General features: G+C 38.6%; 2 protein-coding genes across 4 annotated transcripts in view; one reads left to right on the plus strand and one right to left on the minus strand.

Annotated features, from left to right (window-relative positions):
- The window catches only part of MTNAP1 (mitochondrial nucleoid associated protein 1), a 51,784-nt gene extending 45,001 nt beyond the window's left edge, over positions 1-6,783 (minus strand). The window contains exons 1-5 of one of the 3 annotated variants that reach the window (XM_070740249.1): positions 6,605-6,783; positions 4,641-5,657; positions 1,756-1,833; positions 1,485-1,601; positions 720-939 (exon numbers count right to left, since the gene is read on the minus strand). In XM_070740249.1, the coding sequence (XP_070596350.1) occupies positions 896-939; positions 1,485-1,601; positions 1,756-1,833; positions 4,641-5,649 (1,248 nt within the window). In that variant the 5' untranslated portion in view covers positions 5,650-5,657; positions 6,605-6,783 and the 3' untranslated portion in view covers positions 720-895. Of the gene's footprint in view, positions 1-719; positions 940-1,484; positions 1,602-1,755; positions 1,834-4,640; positions 5,658-6,393; positions 6,465-6,604 lie in introns of those variants that run through there. The other 2 variants (XM_070740247.1, XM_070740248.1) reach the window with 2 other exon arrangements.
- Positions 6,784-6,884: 101 nt separating this feature from the next.
- VCF1 (VCP nuclear cofactor family member 1) lies at positions 6,885-14,252 on the plus strand. The gene is made up of 3 exons (XM_070740253.1): positions 6,885-7,157; positions 10,715-10,811; positions 13,580-14,252. Exons 1-3 carry the CDS (start codon positions 7,111-7,113, stop codon positions 13,829-13,831), a joined length of 396 nt encoding a protein of 131 aa, XP_070596354.1. The 5' UTR covers positions 6,885-7,110; the 3' UTR covers positions 13,832-14,252.
- The last annotated feature ends 147 nt before the right edge of the window (positions 14,253-14,399 follow it).

Raw genomic sequence — 14,399 nt, forward strand, 5'->3', positions numbered from 1 at the left:
TTAACCACCTTTTTGAGCTAACAGATGGCAGTGGAAGCACTACCCAGAGGGTCTCCTGAGATTCCTCTTCCCATCCCCATCTACCTGAGCTGGGACCCTGAGGGTAGTGATGCTTGCTTGATGCAGGCCTTAACAAGGTAGCTATCTTGCTTAATCATTTTCTTCTAATGGATCATACACTGACATTAGAAAAAAACATCTGACCGGTCAAGTATTCAAGAGAGGCAACCAAATATTATGCTGTACAGGCCACATTTTGTGACAAAAACACACTGTTTTGTTTGTAAAATGCTTACTGGTGCTACCATTGATACATTTTGACAAGTGAGCGGGAATCAAGTAATGGACGTGATGGAATGCACAATCGTGCATGCAGGACAGCTTCTCCTGTACCCTGTGTATTACCTTCAAATATGACAAACGATGCCTTTTTTGTATCTGGAGATGGACTCCATACTTCCTCAAATACACCTGTCTCAAATCTGATATTTGGGCTGAAATGAACCTATGAAATGAACCAATTTCAGCTAGGCTAACCATTGCAATTCAGATTTTAGTTGGTTGGAAACAAGACAGAATCCTATGGAAGTATTTTCTTATTTGATAGCTACAAGAAGCTGTTGGGCCCAAGTATTATCATTCTTCAATCATCCCAAATCTCAAATAACACTGTAGATGGTGCAAAACGGACATCAGATCCTGCCCAAGAAAAGTCAGGATTACAGAGATTGTTCTTTTTTATATCAGCAAAAAATATCCATACCATGGGAGATTCTAAAGAGATGCCAACTTACTAGTCAAAATATATTCATGTAACTTCTCCAGCACAATGTCCACTTTACTGACCAGATCCAAGGTAAGGTGCATGACTGAGCAGTACACAAATGCTTAACATTTATAATGTTGCATCTTCATCTGGGCATTTCCTCCGCTTAAATTCTTCAGCAGCAGGGGCAAAAAACAAGAGTTGTTACTATAATAATTATATGCACTGAAGCACAGATATATCTACATCAATGTAACTTCCCTGTTGAGTTTCCCTAATCAAATACATATGAATACCTAAAGCACCATTCAAAGTTGAGAGTAAATTCCACTAGAACTTACTTTCAAAACAATAGCGTAATTCTGCACAGTGACAGTGTCATATAAGAATAACTATGTATTTATTCAGTAAGTTAGAATTCAAACTTTTATAAACCACACAAAGCTTGTGATTTTTTGGGGGGTTGGCTTAGGAATCAATACTTGCAGTTTTAAAATTATGACTTATGTTTCTTGTATAAACATGTATATACTGTATCTATGCATATTCAACAATCTATAACTAAGCCATGACTTTTAAAAATAATGCAAGGTATTCAGCCTGTAACCTTAAGAATCAAATCCAGCCACTGAAATACCCATTCCCAGTCCAAACCTACCAATGCCCACATAATCTATTTTTCAGACAAAATCATAAATGCAAGGGAAGAAACACTTACTAATATGATCATATCTCCAGGCATAGCCAAGGGTACACAAGCCCAGCAGCAGCAGAGAAATCCCAGGCAATCCATACTTTTTCACATTGATGTTCCTGTTCAAATATCTATTCCAGGCTATTGGAGAACAAGTAGTTTTATGAGACACAAGCAAAATCCTTCCTTTATCATTCACAACAAAAGCTACGCTCCAGCCATCTTCCCCTGCTAGTCTCTGGATGTTATAATAAAGCTTTTACCGATTTCAAACCAGAGTGCAACTTGCTCTCACCTCTGAATGTCGTTCCAAGTATCCCCTGTGGCAGATCACGAGGCTTGATATCCTTTAGATTCTTTTCTGCCAGAGGAACTGAGAGAGAGAACAACTTGATGTTGGTTTACATTTTATGCAAGCTCTCTTTGCAATTTTCCAAGGCTGACTATAACACCAATTTTCATTTCTTCTCAGGATCACCAAGGTACTGTAGTGTTTCCTGATAGAATATTTGGTGCTTCCCTCCAATGTAAGCTATAATGTACATAGGAATATGTGAATTTATTTTTAGTTCAGTTTAATAAGAAAATAGATGGCCAGTGAAGTCTATGGATCCTAACATTCATTCTGAATGTGTGTCAGTACATTGTACAGGCATTCTAGTCAGTGGGGATGCAGAAAGCAATATGTTGTCTTACAAGATACGTTTTGAACTACAATATCCTACTTTGCATAGAACAGCAAAAGCAAGCTTGGTATAAAACTGGAATTAAATTACACTTCTGAATAGGTACAATTAAAAGTTCCATTTCATTCCAATTTGTCGTAAACATGAAATGTCCCACCTAAAGTGCAAATCTGGCTGTTTAGACTAAGAAAAATATTTTGATAGGACAGTTCTAGTTTAAGATTAAAATGCTTCCAATATACATCCAATTTGTGCTCAGAACAATAGTTAAGCAAGGGATATTTTATGAATAAAAGTGATCTGTGCATATAGAAAGCAGAACATCTAAAGAAAACATTTTCATGCTGTTCTTTGCAGGTAAGCAACAGAGCAGAACATTTTGGCAGAAAAAAGAATGTTTTTCTCTTGTCTCCTTGTAATATAACTAGTTTAAACAAAACTAAATACAAACAAATATTTAATCTTATAATTAAACCAACATTATCTGTTCCTCAATTTTATGCATTACAATCCACTTAGAGCAGCTTCTTCTAGAAATCTGCTATGCCTGTAGCAGGAAAAAGAGAGGCTAGGTGACTATACTATGACAAGCTACAATTCAGCTTATGTGGTTTTGGTTTGGCATATGCTGATAGCGCGGACAATGGTAGGTTATTTAACAATTCATGGATAAATATGCTTTGGCCTAGCACAATGCATAAAACAGAACAGTTTTTGCAATAGCTTATAAATACATTCCAGACATGTAAAATGTTATCCTATCTATAGGTTGCTTTAGGATTTATTTTATTATGTATGTATTATTTCAGTGTGCCTTTATATTCCAGAAATGAATATTTGATTCCCAGGATTCAATTTTCATCTATTATCTATTAATAGCAGGTATTTTGCGCTGGGTGATAAAGGATATACAGTAATACCTCGTCTTACGAACTTAATTGGTTCCAGGAGGAGGTTCGTAAAGTGAAACGTTCGTAAGATGAAACAACGTTTCCAATAGGAATCAATGGAAAAGTCAATAATGCGTGCAAGCCCATTAGGAAAATCCAAAACATTAAGGCTTTTTTAAAAAAATGCGGTGGACAGATGAAGCTGAGGCGAACGGAGTGGGGGGAGGGACAGCGAGAGGTGGCAGTCCCTACAAAGCAAGGCAAAAAGAGCCTCTCTTGAGCTCCCTGAGTCTTTTCCTCCCGTTTTTTGTCCCCCCCCACTCTGCTCATCTCCCCCACACCTTTCTCCTCTCGTGTTCCATGGGTCTTTCTCTCCCGTTTTTGTCCCCCCCCATTCTGCTCATTTCCCCCACAACTTTCTCCTCTCTTGAGCTCCATGAGTCTTTTCCTCCCGTTTTTGTCTCCCCCACTCTGCTCATTTCCCCCACAACTTTCTCCTCTCTTGAGCTCCATGAGTCTTTCCCTCCCGTTTTTGTCCACCCCACTCTGCTCATTTTCCCCATGCAGTATGGAAGGGGGGAGTTTGTCACTTGGGTTCAAAGCAGCGCTGGCAAAAATGAAGGGAATCCCAGGGAGAGGAGCCTCAGAGAAATCCCAGCGCTTCGGGGCATCCCAGTGGCTAGGCTGCTCGGGTTCCTAAGGTGAAAATAGTTCGGAAGAAGAGGCAAAAAAATCTTAAACACTGGGTTCGTATCATGAAAAGTTTGTATGAAGAGGGGTTCATAAGGCGAGGTATCACTGTACTCTGAAATACAGCATTATATATTAACCATAAAAGAGCTCAAAACATTTTCAAGGACTTTTATACAGATTCTACAAATAGTTTTATGCATCCCCAAAGTAAGTAACAATATTTCTGCGCATACAAGTATTCTGCTATACATAGGGACAAAAAATGAAAACAGATATCATACACTTATGTTAGACAAGCATCTATTTAACAGCCATTTCATCTCTCAAGGAGGGACATTCAACATTCTCAGCCTCTTAAGTAAACTGTGATGTTCCTTCAATACACCAGGGTGATTCGACACAAAATATGTAACCCTTTCCTGGTGCAGAGCTGAAGGGATTGGATACTGTAGCCTAGAGGATAATTCTCTGCCTTACAAGGCAAAGGTTGCAGGTTCAAGTCCCAGTGGGTATGGCTAGCTGATGAGGCCAAAATAAGGCCGAAATAGATCTATCCTAGTCTCCCTTAATTTTCAAATTCAGCAAAAAAACATGTGACATATATATATATGAGCTCCATGAGTCTTTCCCTCCTGTTTTTGCCCACCGCACTCTGCTCATTCCCCCCACACCTTTCTCCTCATATATATGTATGTTTTTTTCTGTTGGATCACCCTGGTATATTGAAGGAACGCCACAGCTCCTTTTTGCCTCTAGGCCCAACCCAGGGCCATTTCAAGGCAGTTAATTTATTCATAGCCAACCAACTATGTTATGTATGTATCACATATTTGGCTTAGGATCTGGATCAATGAGGTGTTCTTTAGGATAATCCTCTGCTTTGAGAAATAAAGAATTTGCATTTAACTTACTTTTAAGCAAGTGGACTGGACCTCTGGTAATCTTCTCATAGCTGTCTACAACATGGTCTTGTGATGTGCATGTTTTAATTGTGGACCTGTCATTTTCTGTGCTTCCATTTTTGACATTTCTTTCATGTTCTAAAATGTTTGTCTTGTCCACATTGCCTGTAATTTTCTGCCGGTTGGCCAAAGCAATGTTTGCTCCTGCTGACACTGATTCCAGAGGCCACTGTTCTGTCTTATTGTTATCAAGGATACTTTCATTTGACAATCTATTATGACCAGAGGGTTCACATCTGTTTTCTAATGCTGTGACATGATGAGAGGCAGTGATTTGTTCAATCCTGCCACCAAGACCTTGATGAATTGGTTGAAGACTCTCAATGAAATTATTTGTTGAAAGGGACACATGCTGCTCTCCAAGTGAAACTATGTTCTGCTTCTGTTTTACACAGGATTTCTGAAGTGATTCTGAAATGGCTTTTCCACTTTGTGTCAGTGTTTCTAAACTAAGACCAGGTATAATCTCTTCTTTAGGTAAAGAGGCTGTACTGTTTATTTCGACTGTGGATAATTTTTCTGGAAAATTTCTTTTTGGAAACAGCTCTTTAGCTACAAGTGCTGAATGCTCTTTTGGTTTATTTTTCCTTGTTTGGGGAGACTTTTCATTGGCACTTTTAATTTTCTTTTCTATATTTTTATCTTCAGGCAAATTGCTGTTTACAAGTGTTTCAGTTATGCCAATATTTTTTCTTTGTCCTTTTTTTGTTACAAAGCCAATTTTACTATTTTTGCTTTCTTCTTCAGGGGAAGTTTCTAAGTTTCTGATCTGCCGTGCCTTTTTCTCAATACTTAGCTGCTCAGATGTAACAGAACCACAGGCTTTTCTGAGGAGAGGCAAAGCTTCCTTGGAATCTTTACTACCTGCCATTTTACAGTGAGGCAAATGAGACTTGAGACGTTTAAACTGCTTTTTGCAGTAGGGACAGATTTGTATTTGTGGTGAGTCGCCACTCATTTTTCTGCCTGAAAAAGAAAATGGAACCAGACATTGGAATAACAGGCAGAGTTAAGAAAAGTTTGCCTGGATGAAAATTTGAAAAGAGGTTAATACTAGTTGGAACTTTACTAAGGATATAGAATGGTTCAATGCCAGAAATAATCATTGCCTAACTTTTTTACAACACATTTGGTCTTTTAATTTTTCATTCAGGTTTTGTGCAAAACAATGCTAAGCACACACTATAGAGATACTATGAAGTGTGTGTTGATATTTTACTAAGCATAAAACATTTCACCTATCTTCTATTAAAATAGATTTTAGAGAACACAATTCCTACTATCATCTATGTTTACTGTGCTATTAACCTACCACAAATAGGGAAATGTATACACTACTGCTAGAATTCATATTGTCATTTTTACCTAGAACCCCAGGGATCAATCATTTAGCAGAACCTAAACAACAGAGTCATGTGGCAATAATATTAATAATAATAATAATAATAATAATGATAGTTATGATGATAATAATAATAGTGATAGTAATAATATTAATAATAATAATATTAATAATAATAATAATCAGAAGCAGCTTAAACCAGCAATTCCTCAATAAAAACTTCTATGATCCAGCCTCTACTGGCAAGAATCGGCGTCACAGATCCCCATCACGATGCTACATTGACGCTAAAAAGTTGCAGACAGGCAAACGGGACTATTTCACAGCTAGACAAACCTTTCAAATTCAATTCATTCCTACCCTTAAAGTTTCCCTCGGTGAAAGTGTCGCTTACCGCCACCCCAAAAGCCAGTAATTTAAGGGAGGGGTGGATTCCTTCCTGGTCAGAAGGTCAGTCTGCCTTGAAGCCAATAGTTTAGGCTGAGGGAATCGATGGCCATTGACTCCGAAATAAGGCCCGAGGCATCACTTTCCTTCTGAGGTAAACTCGTTCAATCCCACATGTGCTTACCCAGAAATTGGGTTTCTTCCTGGGAATAAGAAGCCGCAAGCGAAAAAAGGTTTTTACTCGGGAGGGAACGGCGCTGAACTCAACTACAGTTGAGAAATCAGCAGTTTGCGAACCCAGCATTTGGAAACGACCAGCACGCGCCTCTAGCGGAATGGAATCCTTTGACCTTTTTCACCCATGAGCGGACATCGAGGCAAATTGGATGAAAGCGCATGCGCCTTACGCGTCATACGTTGCCTTATATGCACATGCGCTCTAGAGTCACGGCTTCGGGAGGGTGGGCAAGCCAAAGGCGAGAGCGTCTCCGGGCGAGAGGCGGTCCCCGGGCGTGCTGCTTCGTGCGCTTGCGCAGGAGGCGTGCACACCGGAAGCGGACTCTGCTGGGCTTGAGAGAAAGAAGAGGTGGGGGGAGTAAGGGAGAAGGTTGTTTAGGAGCCGGATCGCGGGCGGCCTGCTTGTCGTTCTTCGCCGATTGGACTCCGAGCCGACTGGGGCCCAGCCCGGCCATGAGTTGCCGGGGGCCGCTGCCCGGCGACCGAGGAGCAAAACAGAGGTGAGCGACCGCGGAAAAACGGGGCGGCCTCGGGGGAGGGGAGGGCCGGGTGGGGGGAGCCTGAGGCAGTCGCGGACCGAAAACCCGAAGGAGGGCGAAGGCGACCCGAAGCAGGGAAAAGGGCCCGAGGGAGGCCCGGCCAGCGGAGGGGCTCCTAAAGGCGATTGTGTGGTCATGGCCGTGGATGGGGCCTCCAGCCTTCGCGTCAGCTGCGACTTGCGGCCGGAAACCTGGGTTGCCTGCCTTCCTCAGCTGTCGGAGCGACCGGTTTCCCCAGTCGTCCACCTACAGGCGCCTCGCTCCTTATTTAGCTGGCTGGGGAATCTGGGAAGTGGGGTACAAACGCGTGTATTCCGCGATGGGAATGGTGGAAGGTTAACACGGGGCCATCTCGTTGAGACGCGGGTTGGGGCCGGCGGGTTAAATAGGCAACAGACATTTTTCTCTATTTCCCATCTTTCGTTTCGTAACGTGTGTGTGTGTGTGTGTGTGTGTGTGTGTATTATCGGCAGGGGAAAAAAACATATATAACTCTTCCTTGGTTCAAGCTGATAGGAAGAGAGCCTGTGGCTTAGACGTTAAAGTTTACTGCCTTATACGCAGGCTGCCGAGATTTGAATCCCAGGAAGGGTATGGCTAGTTCATGACAGCAAAATAGCTTGAAATAAATCTATACTAGTCTCCCTTCATTTTCATTATCAGCAAAAATATTATAGATATTATATTGTATTATGTGTGTGCTGAATTCAAAATGGAGAGTAGGAAAAAATTACACACATATACACACTCACATATACATGCATACATGTATGTGTGTGTGTCAGAGAGAGAAAGAGAGACACATTTTTGCTGATAAGTGAAAAGGGAGACTAGATCTATTTCGAGCTTATTATACTCTTGTCAGCTAGCCATACCATACCTTTTTGTAGATTTTCACAGGTATAGGTATGTAAGTTTTGGTGTGTTGGGGTCTTTTCACATGTAAGATTGAGAGTGTCTTTGTGATGTTTTGACAAGATCACACTCGCCTGGTGTTTTTGGTTTCATGCTGGTGCGAATATTAATTTATTAACATTTATTCACACCAGCACAAAGCTAACACCAGCCTGAAGATGACGAATGTGATCTCGTCAAAACATCTCAAAGACACACTTAATCTTACATGGGGAAAGACTTGAACATACAAAATGTTACACACATGTGTGTATATATATAAACATATTACACATATATATTATATGTATGTATGTGACATATTTTTGCTGATAATGAAAAGGAAGGGAGACTACTATAGATCTATTTCAGTCATAACAATATATATATAACAAACAAGTTTACATATATATACTCTGTGTGTGTGTGTGTGTGTGTGTGTGTGTGTGTGTGTGTGTAACAATCCAGGGTACTGTGTGTTTTGGTTGTCCTTTGGACTGCTGTTTAGGCTGGGATATACTCTTTATTTTTTTTTATTTTTTTTGCAGGAACACTAGCAGGTAGATTACTTCACAAAATTATGATTGAGCAGAGATCCTTCTGTCAACCTGATGCCTGATGGCAGAGTGGAAATTTGACCCTGAAATTTCTCAGAAGCCAATCTTATCTCTTAATAGCTTTCTCAGCCATTCTTTAAGGCCTTGTAAAACCGGCCTTGAATAATTATTATAAAGTTTACCAGATGTAAACGTTTGAATGTAGAAGGCTTTGCAATTTTTTCTAAAAGCCACCCAGTGAATTTATGGCTGAGTTGAGATTTAAAATTGAGATAGGGTTTATAGTCTTGCATAGGAATCCTAAATATCCAGTATTTAGCAGCTGTGCTTCTCTGATATTATTTATGAGAATATGTATATGTTTGTAGCTCATTAAGCCCAAATAAACAATACTTGTAAATACATTTCTGTCAAAACCTGAAGCCTGTTACAAATCACAATATACTGCTTTATTGGTTCATTGTCTGATAGTAAGATTTTGTACAGCTTGATAGAATTTATCATGGTTGCATATTTGGAGAAACCCCAGGAAAAAATAGTCATTGGGTCTATTCAATATGTTATGGGTCAATGTTCATAACTGGAAAATAATTTTCAAAATGACAATATCTCACTTAGAAAAAAAATATTCTCATACAATAACTGTATATAAACCAGACAAAGAAATACCCTCAAATTGAAGGATTGAATAAATAGGTCAACATGTTTTTTATATTTCTATCAAACCTTTTAAGGCTCCAGTGTAACTTTTCAACTTGCTTCAGTCTTTTTAGAGAATCTAAAGAATGTTTGCTTATGAATAATCCTCTTTATTTTTTGAACTCTGATGAAATATTGTTTGAAAAATATTGATGCTTTTGAGCATTGTCTTTAACAAAGGACATCTTAAAGAATATCCATATGAACGTTATGTTCATTTATAAACAGATTGTTTCCTCAAAACGTGTTTGCTTTGGACTTAAAATAACTCTTATTATATCCATCTTGAACTGCTGACATGATGTAATCTAATGGAAGACCATTAGGATGAGAAATATATAGGTAATTCTCAACTTATGACTACAATAGTGACATTTCTTGCCACAATTGTTAAGTGAATCATTGCAATTTTTAGTAATATGGTTAAGTGGATCGGGCTTTCCCATTGACCTTTCTTGTTTGAAGATTGAAAAACATGATCACGTGATCCCAGGATACTGAAACCATAATATGAGCCAGTTGCCAAGCATCCAAAATTTGTTTCTATGGCCACCAGGATGCTGCAATGGTTGTAAGTCACTTTTTCAGCACTGTGGTAACTTTGAATAGTCACTAAACGAACAATTGTAAGTTGAGAACTATCTGTAACTATTTTTCATTGCCAGACGTTCAGGATACGTTTCATTTAAAAATGGTTACTACTGAGATGATTCTTTGAGTAGTGCATTGAGATTTCTAAGCCTCTAGATGAAGTTTAAGCTTTAACTTTAAAATATAATCAATCTGTAGATGATGTATAAACTAGAATAGGATAATGAAAGATGCTTTACAGCAGGGGTCCCCAACTACCAGGCCGCAGGCCACTTCCAGTCTTTTTAAAACCGGGCAGCAGGAGAAACGGGCAAGGAATCCACTCGCATGAGCGGAGGGCACTTGCGCAAGTGGAGCTTCATGTGCGAGCCAAGCGCCCCCCACTCGCGTAAGTGGAGTTTTGCGCACGAGCGCAAGTGTCTGCCACTCATGCAATTGGACCTTTGTGCGTGATGCAAGCACACTCCTTGTGCGCACAGCTCCATGAGTGAAGGGCATGCAGTCATGCAGTTTGCAGAAATGGAGCTGTTCACGCGCATGTGGCTGTTACATGCACACACCCCACATTGGCCCAAGCCACCAATCTGGAAAGATTGGGAGCCACTACTTTACAGGATGAATTTCACCTTTTGATATAGCTTTCTTCTGGGTTTAATTGCTGATATCTTTGTAGGATGGGCAGATTAAAATGAATAATTTTAAACAGGTGTGTTAGCTGTAATTGTATCTTCTAAAAGTATACTGAGCTAATATTATGCTCTTCAATTTTTGCTGCAGGAAGAGGAGACGAAATGGCATAGAGGAGGATGGGCCAGTTCCAGAAACTAAACGTGGTAGCCGAAATGCTGTCTTTCAGGATTCTTGGGATACAGAGGTAAGATTGTTTCAATATAGTTTTGCGTTGGCAGTTAATATATTATCCTATTAACAGAGAGAGTAAATACTTTTTTGTAGCTAAAGTATTTTTATATTCATTTTGTCATGATGTTCCCTTTCAGGATAAGCTCTTCTACAAACCATTTTTGTTTCTTTTCACAAATATTTCTTGCAATTCATTGTGTACTATCCACTGCCTTTTTACCAATATTTGTTTGCTTTAAATTTTCATCATTATCCCTTCTTGGTAAATATTTCCTCAGGTACACAATTTCATTGTTTTTTTTGTCAACTGTATAACAAATACATGATTGTTAAATACATTAATTTTCAGTTCTGTATTCCTTGTTGCATCACATAGCATATCTAAAATTCACTTTGTTCCCTCATAAGTGTTTTTTTTTTGTGGGTCTCATTAGCATAAATATATTATTCTTGGGCCCTGTAACATATTTCTCCTCCATCTGTTACAAGCTGCTTCCAAATCTTTCCTTATGTCCTTTCTTTCTTTTGTCAGTTAATTGGAAGATTAATCTGTCTCTAATACTTCTCAATATTGGATTTGCATTTTCTCTTCATGTATTTTTTTTTTTTGCTATAAAATTTGCTGCTTTGGAATATTTTAAAATTTTCATTATTTCCCAAGGTTCACCATTCAGATTCTACGAAAAAGGATCTCTCCCACATTCAGAACTCTTATTATCTTTTATCTTTCACTACTTTCCTTGTATTCATCATAAACAAAGCACTCATACTTTTCAACATATCTTTTTTAAGTGGATACACACTAATATCCATTCTTATTTATTCGTATCCCCAAATGGGCAGTTATTAGTTCTAGTATGTTCTCATCTTATTCACATTACCTAAAAGATCCCATTCATTATGTTGCAAATTTTCTTCAAATTTATCACTAGTTGTGACACTGCCAAAATTCAGAGAAACATAACATACAAATGTCACCAGTGGCTACTTTTGTATGCAGCACTCTGTTTTCTGAAATATATTTTAGTCCAGTCACTCATAATCTGGCCTGCATCTTTGCTTCCATCATTGTGATCTTTGTGTTCATCAATTCCACCTCTGAAGATTAAATCTCATTTGTTCAAATCTATTGTATCCTTCCGCTTTCTCTTAGTCTCACAAATTTGATTCAGTTTTCCTTCTTACATTATGCTTGCTAATTTGGGCTACTTATAATTTATTCCTCTTAAATTTTGTTTCAGTCGCTTTGCCAGTTCTCAGGACTTTTGTGAACCAGAACTTTTACATACCACATTTTAATATGAATGCCTTGGCTTACCATGCCTTGTGCAACATTCTTGAAAATGTTAAGGATAGTACCAGCCATTTTGATCATAATTTGTTTGGCATGTCTGCTGTGAAAAGAAAGCCAGTTTGACACTGTGTGTTTGCACTATTCTCTCCCAGCAAGGATCTCTAGAGATTAATTTAGACGCTCAGGCATGATTAGTAATATTCCCCACAACTAAGAGTGAATTGCAGTGTACTGACCCTTTTGGGACGAAGCATATAATTTAGTTTGTTAGTTTTGTTTACATTAAAATAAATAGTCCTTTTGCATTTGATGTTGATTCATAAGCTTTTCTTTCAAATGTGAATTTTGAACATGTATGGTTTTGTGTTTTCTTGTTCTATAATGAAAGGCAGCTTTCAAAGTGATTTTCATCAGAAACTCAATTGTATATTCATATTCAGGTCTAGTATCTTAAACAGCAGCAACATGGTATCTAGAAACATAGAAACATAGAAGTCTGACGGCAGAAAAAGACCTCATGGTCCATCTAGTCTGCCCTTATACTATTTTCTGTATTTTATCTTAGGATGGATATATGTTTATCCCAGGCATGTTTAAATTCAGTTACTGTGGATTTATCTACCACGTCTGCTGGAAGTTTGTTCCAAGGATCTACTACTCTTTCGATAAAATAATATTTTCTCATGTTGCTTTTGATCTTTCCCCCAACTAACTTTTCATTACCTAAATTTGTTCAGGTAAAGCATTATGGTTCACTGTGATGTGTTAATCCAGCCAGTATCTTTCATTTTGGTTTTCTCTGATGTCACCATTTGGCCATTGCTTAGTAAGTAGGAGTGCTGTGGAAAATTATAAAAATGATAGAATGAGGCAGGCAGCTGGCATTCTCTCTGCCTATAAGGGAGGTGCCTGTTATCTTCCTGGCAGCTGGCATTATGTGTGTACATGAATGAATGCTTCCAGTATTAAACATAATTTACACTATCAAGGAACATTATATTAGTGGAGCTCTTAAAATTTTCTATTTATGTGAAGGTGTAACATTAACTATTTGAATTCAGTTTTCGGTATCAAGGACAATCAATCAGCTGAGGAATCAACTGTACTTTGCTTCATGATGTTTACAGTGGCAGATAACAGTGACAGATGGATAGTGAGACAGACTCAAAACAGTTCAGTTTTATATTTAACATAGTGTGGTGCTTAAGATTGCTGAATTATCAAATATTCTATTACTTGAAAGTATAAATATGACATTTGGGATTTGTAGTAAGGTAAGGTTTTTTTCCGTTAGTGGAATTGAAAGTACAGAAAATTAGTTTATATTGTTGGACCTGCATGTTTAACTTGCTTAGTACAATGTTTCCCCATAGAAACAGAATGATCAAGTTTCTGGAGACCTCCAGAAAAATGTCTGCTTGAGATATAAAAATGTCTGCTTTTAACCAGTTATGATGACCAGCTTCCCTGTGTGTCTTGTTCCACAGTCTTCCAGCAGTGAGAGTGGCAGTACCAGCAGCTATAGCAGCAGCAGCAATAGCAACATAAGCAGTCCTGATAGAGCTATTGGGACAGACACCAGCTTACCCCAGATAATGCCAGGATCAAGTCCTGTGACGCCTCCTCAGCCTTTCCACGAGCAGTCCGCACTATGCCAAGGTCCTTACTTCCACATCAACCAGATCCTGAAGGAGGCGCACTTCCACAGCTTACAGAACAGGGACCGTCCTCCAACATGATGAGCCTAGCAGCTCTCTGCCTTCTGTGAAGGGGGGACAGCACTCTGTGATATTTCAACTTTTAAAAAAGAAATTGTTAAAATTGCACAAAATGCCTGTTGCCTTTTCAATCTGTACTTGGAATAACAGGTCAGCAGGTAGTTGTTTACTTGTGGTTTGCTGCACTATTGCAATGCAAAGGGAGCTTTGGAGTCATTTTTATAGGATTGTTCTGGAGACTGGTTAAGGGTGGAGAGCTAACGTGTCGGGATGTGCTTAAGAGTCCACATCTGTATTATAGGAGTGCATAATTAGTCCAGTCCAACTTCTAAATCTGTTTATTAGTAACCGATGCTTTATGTAAAATCCTTTCCAACATTTGTGTTTAGTTTTCTAAGTCTTTTTTTTTATTTCAATAAATAGTGAATATGTTTTATGGCAACTTACTCTTTTAAAAAGTTAAGTCTTTATGTGTTAAGGCCACTTAAAAAAATACTCCCACGAGATAGAATGGGAGATTATATTACTGAAGTGCAAACATTTGCTTCCTTATTACTTACATAGACACAGGAACTTTTCTATTGGTCAT

This window comes from Erythrolamprus reginae, chromosome 2 (genome assembly GCF_031021105.1).
Source record: "Erythrolamprus reginae isolate rEryReg1 chromosome 2, rEryReg1.hap1, whole genome shotgun sequence".
NCBI lineage: Eukaryota > Metazoa > Chordata > Lepidosauria > Squamata > Dipsadidae > Erythrolamprus > Erythrolamprus reginae.

Excerpts from the sequence above, each read along its gene's own strand:
- VCF1 (XM_070740253.1), top strand. The coding sequence starts at position 7,111 with ATGAGTTGCCGGGGGCCGCTGCCCGGCGACCGAGGAGCAAAACAGAG. Across the intron at positions 7,158-10,714 it reads GACCGAGGAGCAAAACAGAG|GAAGAGGAGACGAAATGGCA; the intron begins GTGAGCGACCGC and ends TTTTTGCTGCAG. Across the intron at positions 10,812-13,579 it reads AGGATTCTTGGGATACAGAG|TCTTCCAGCAGTGAGAGTGG; the intron begins GTAAGATTGTTT and ends CTTGTTCCACAG.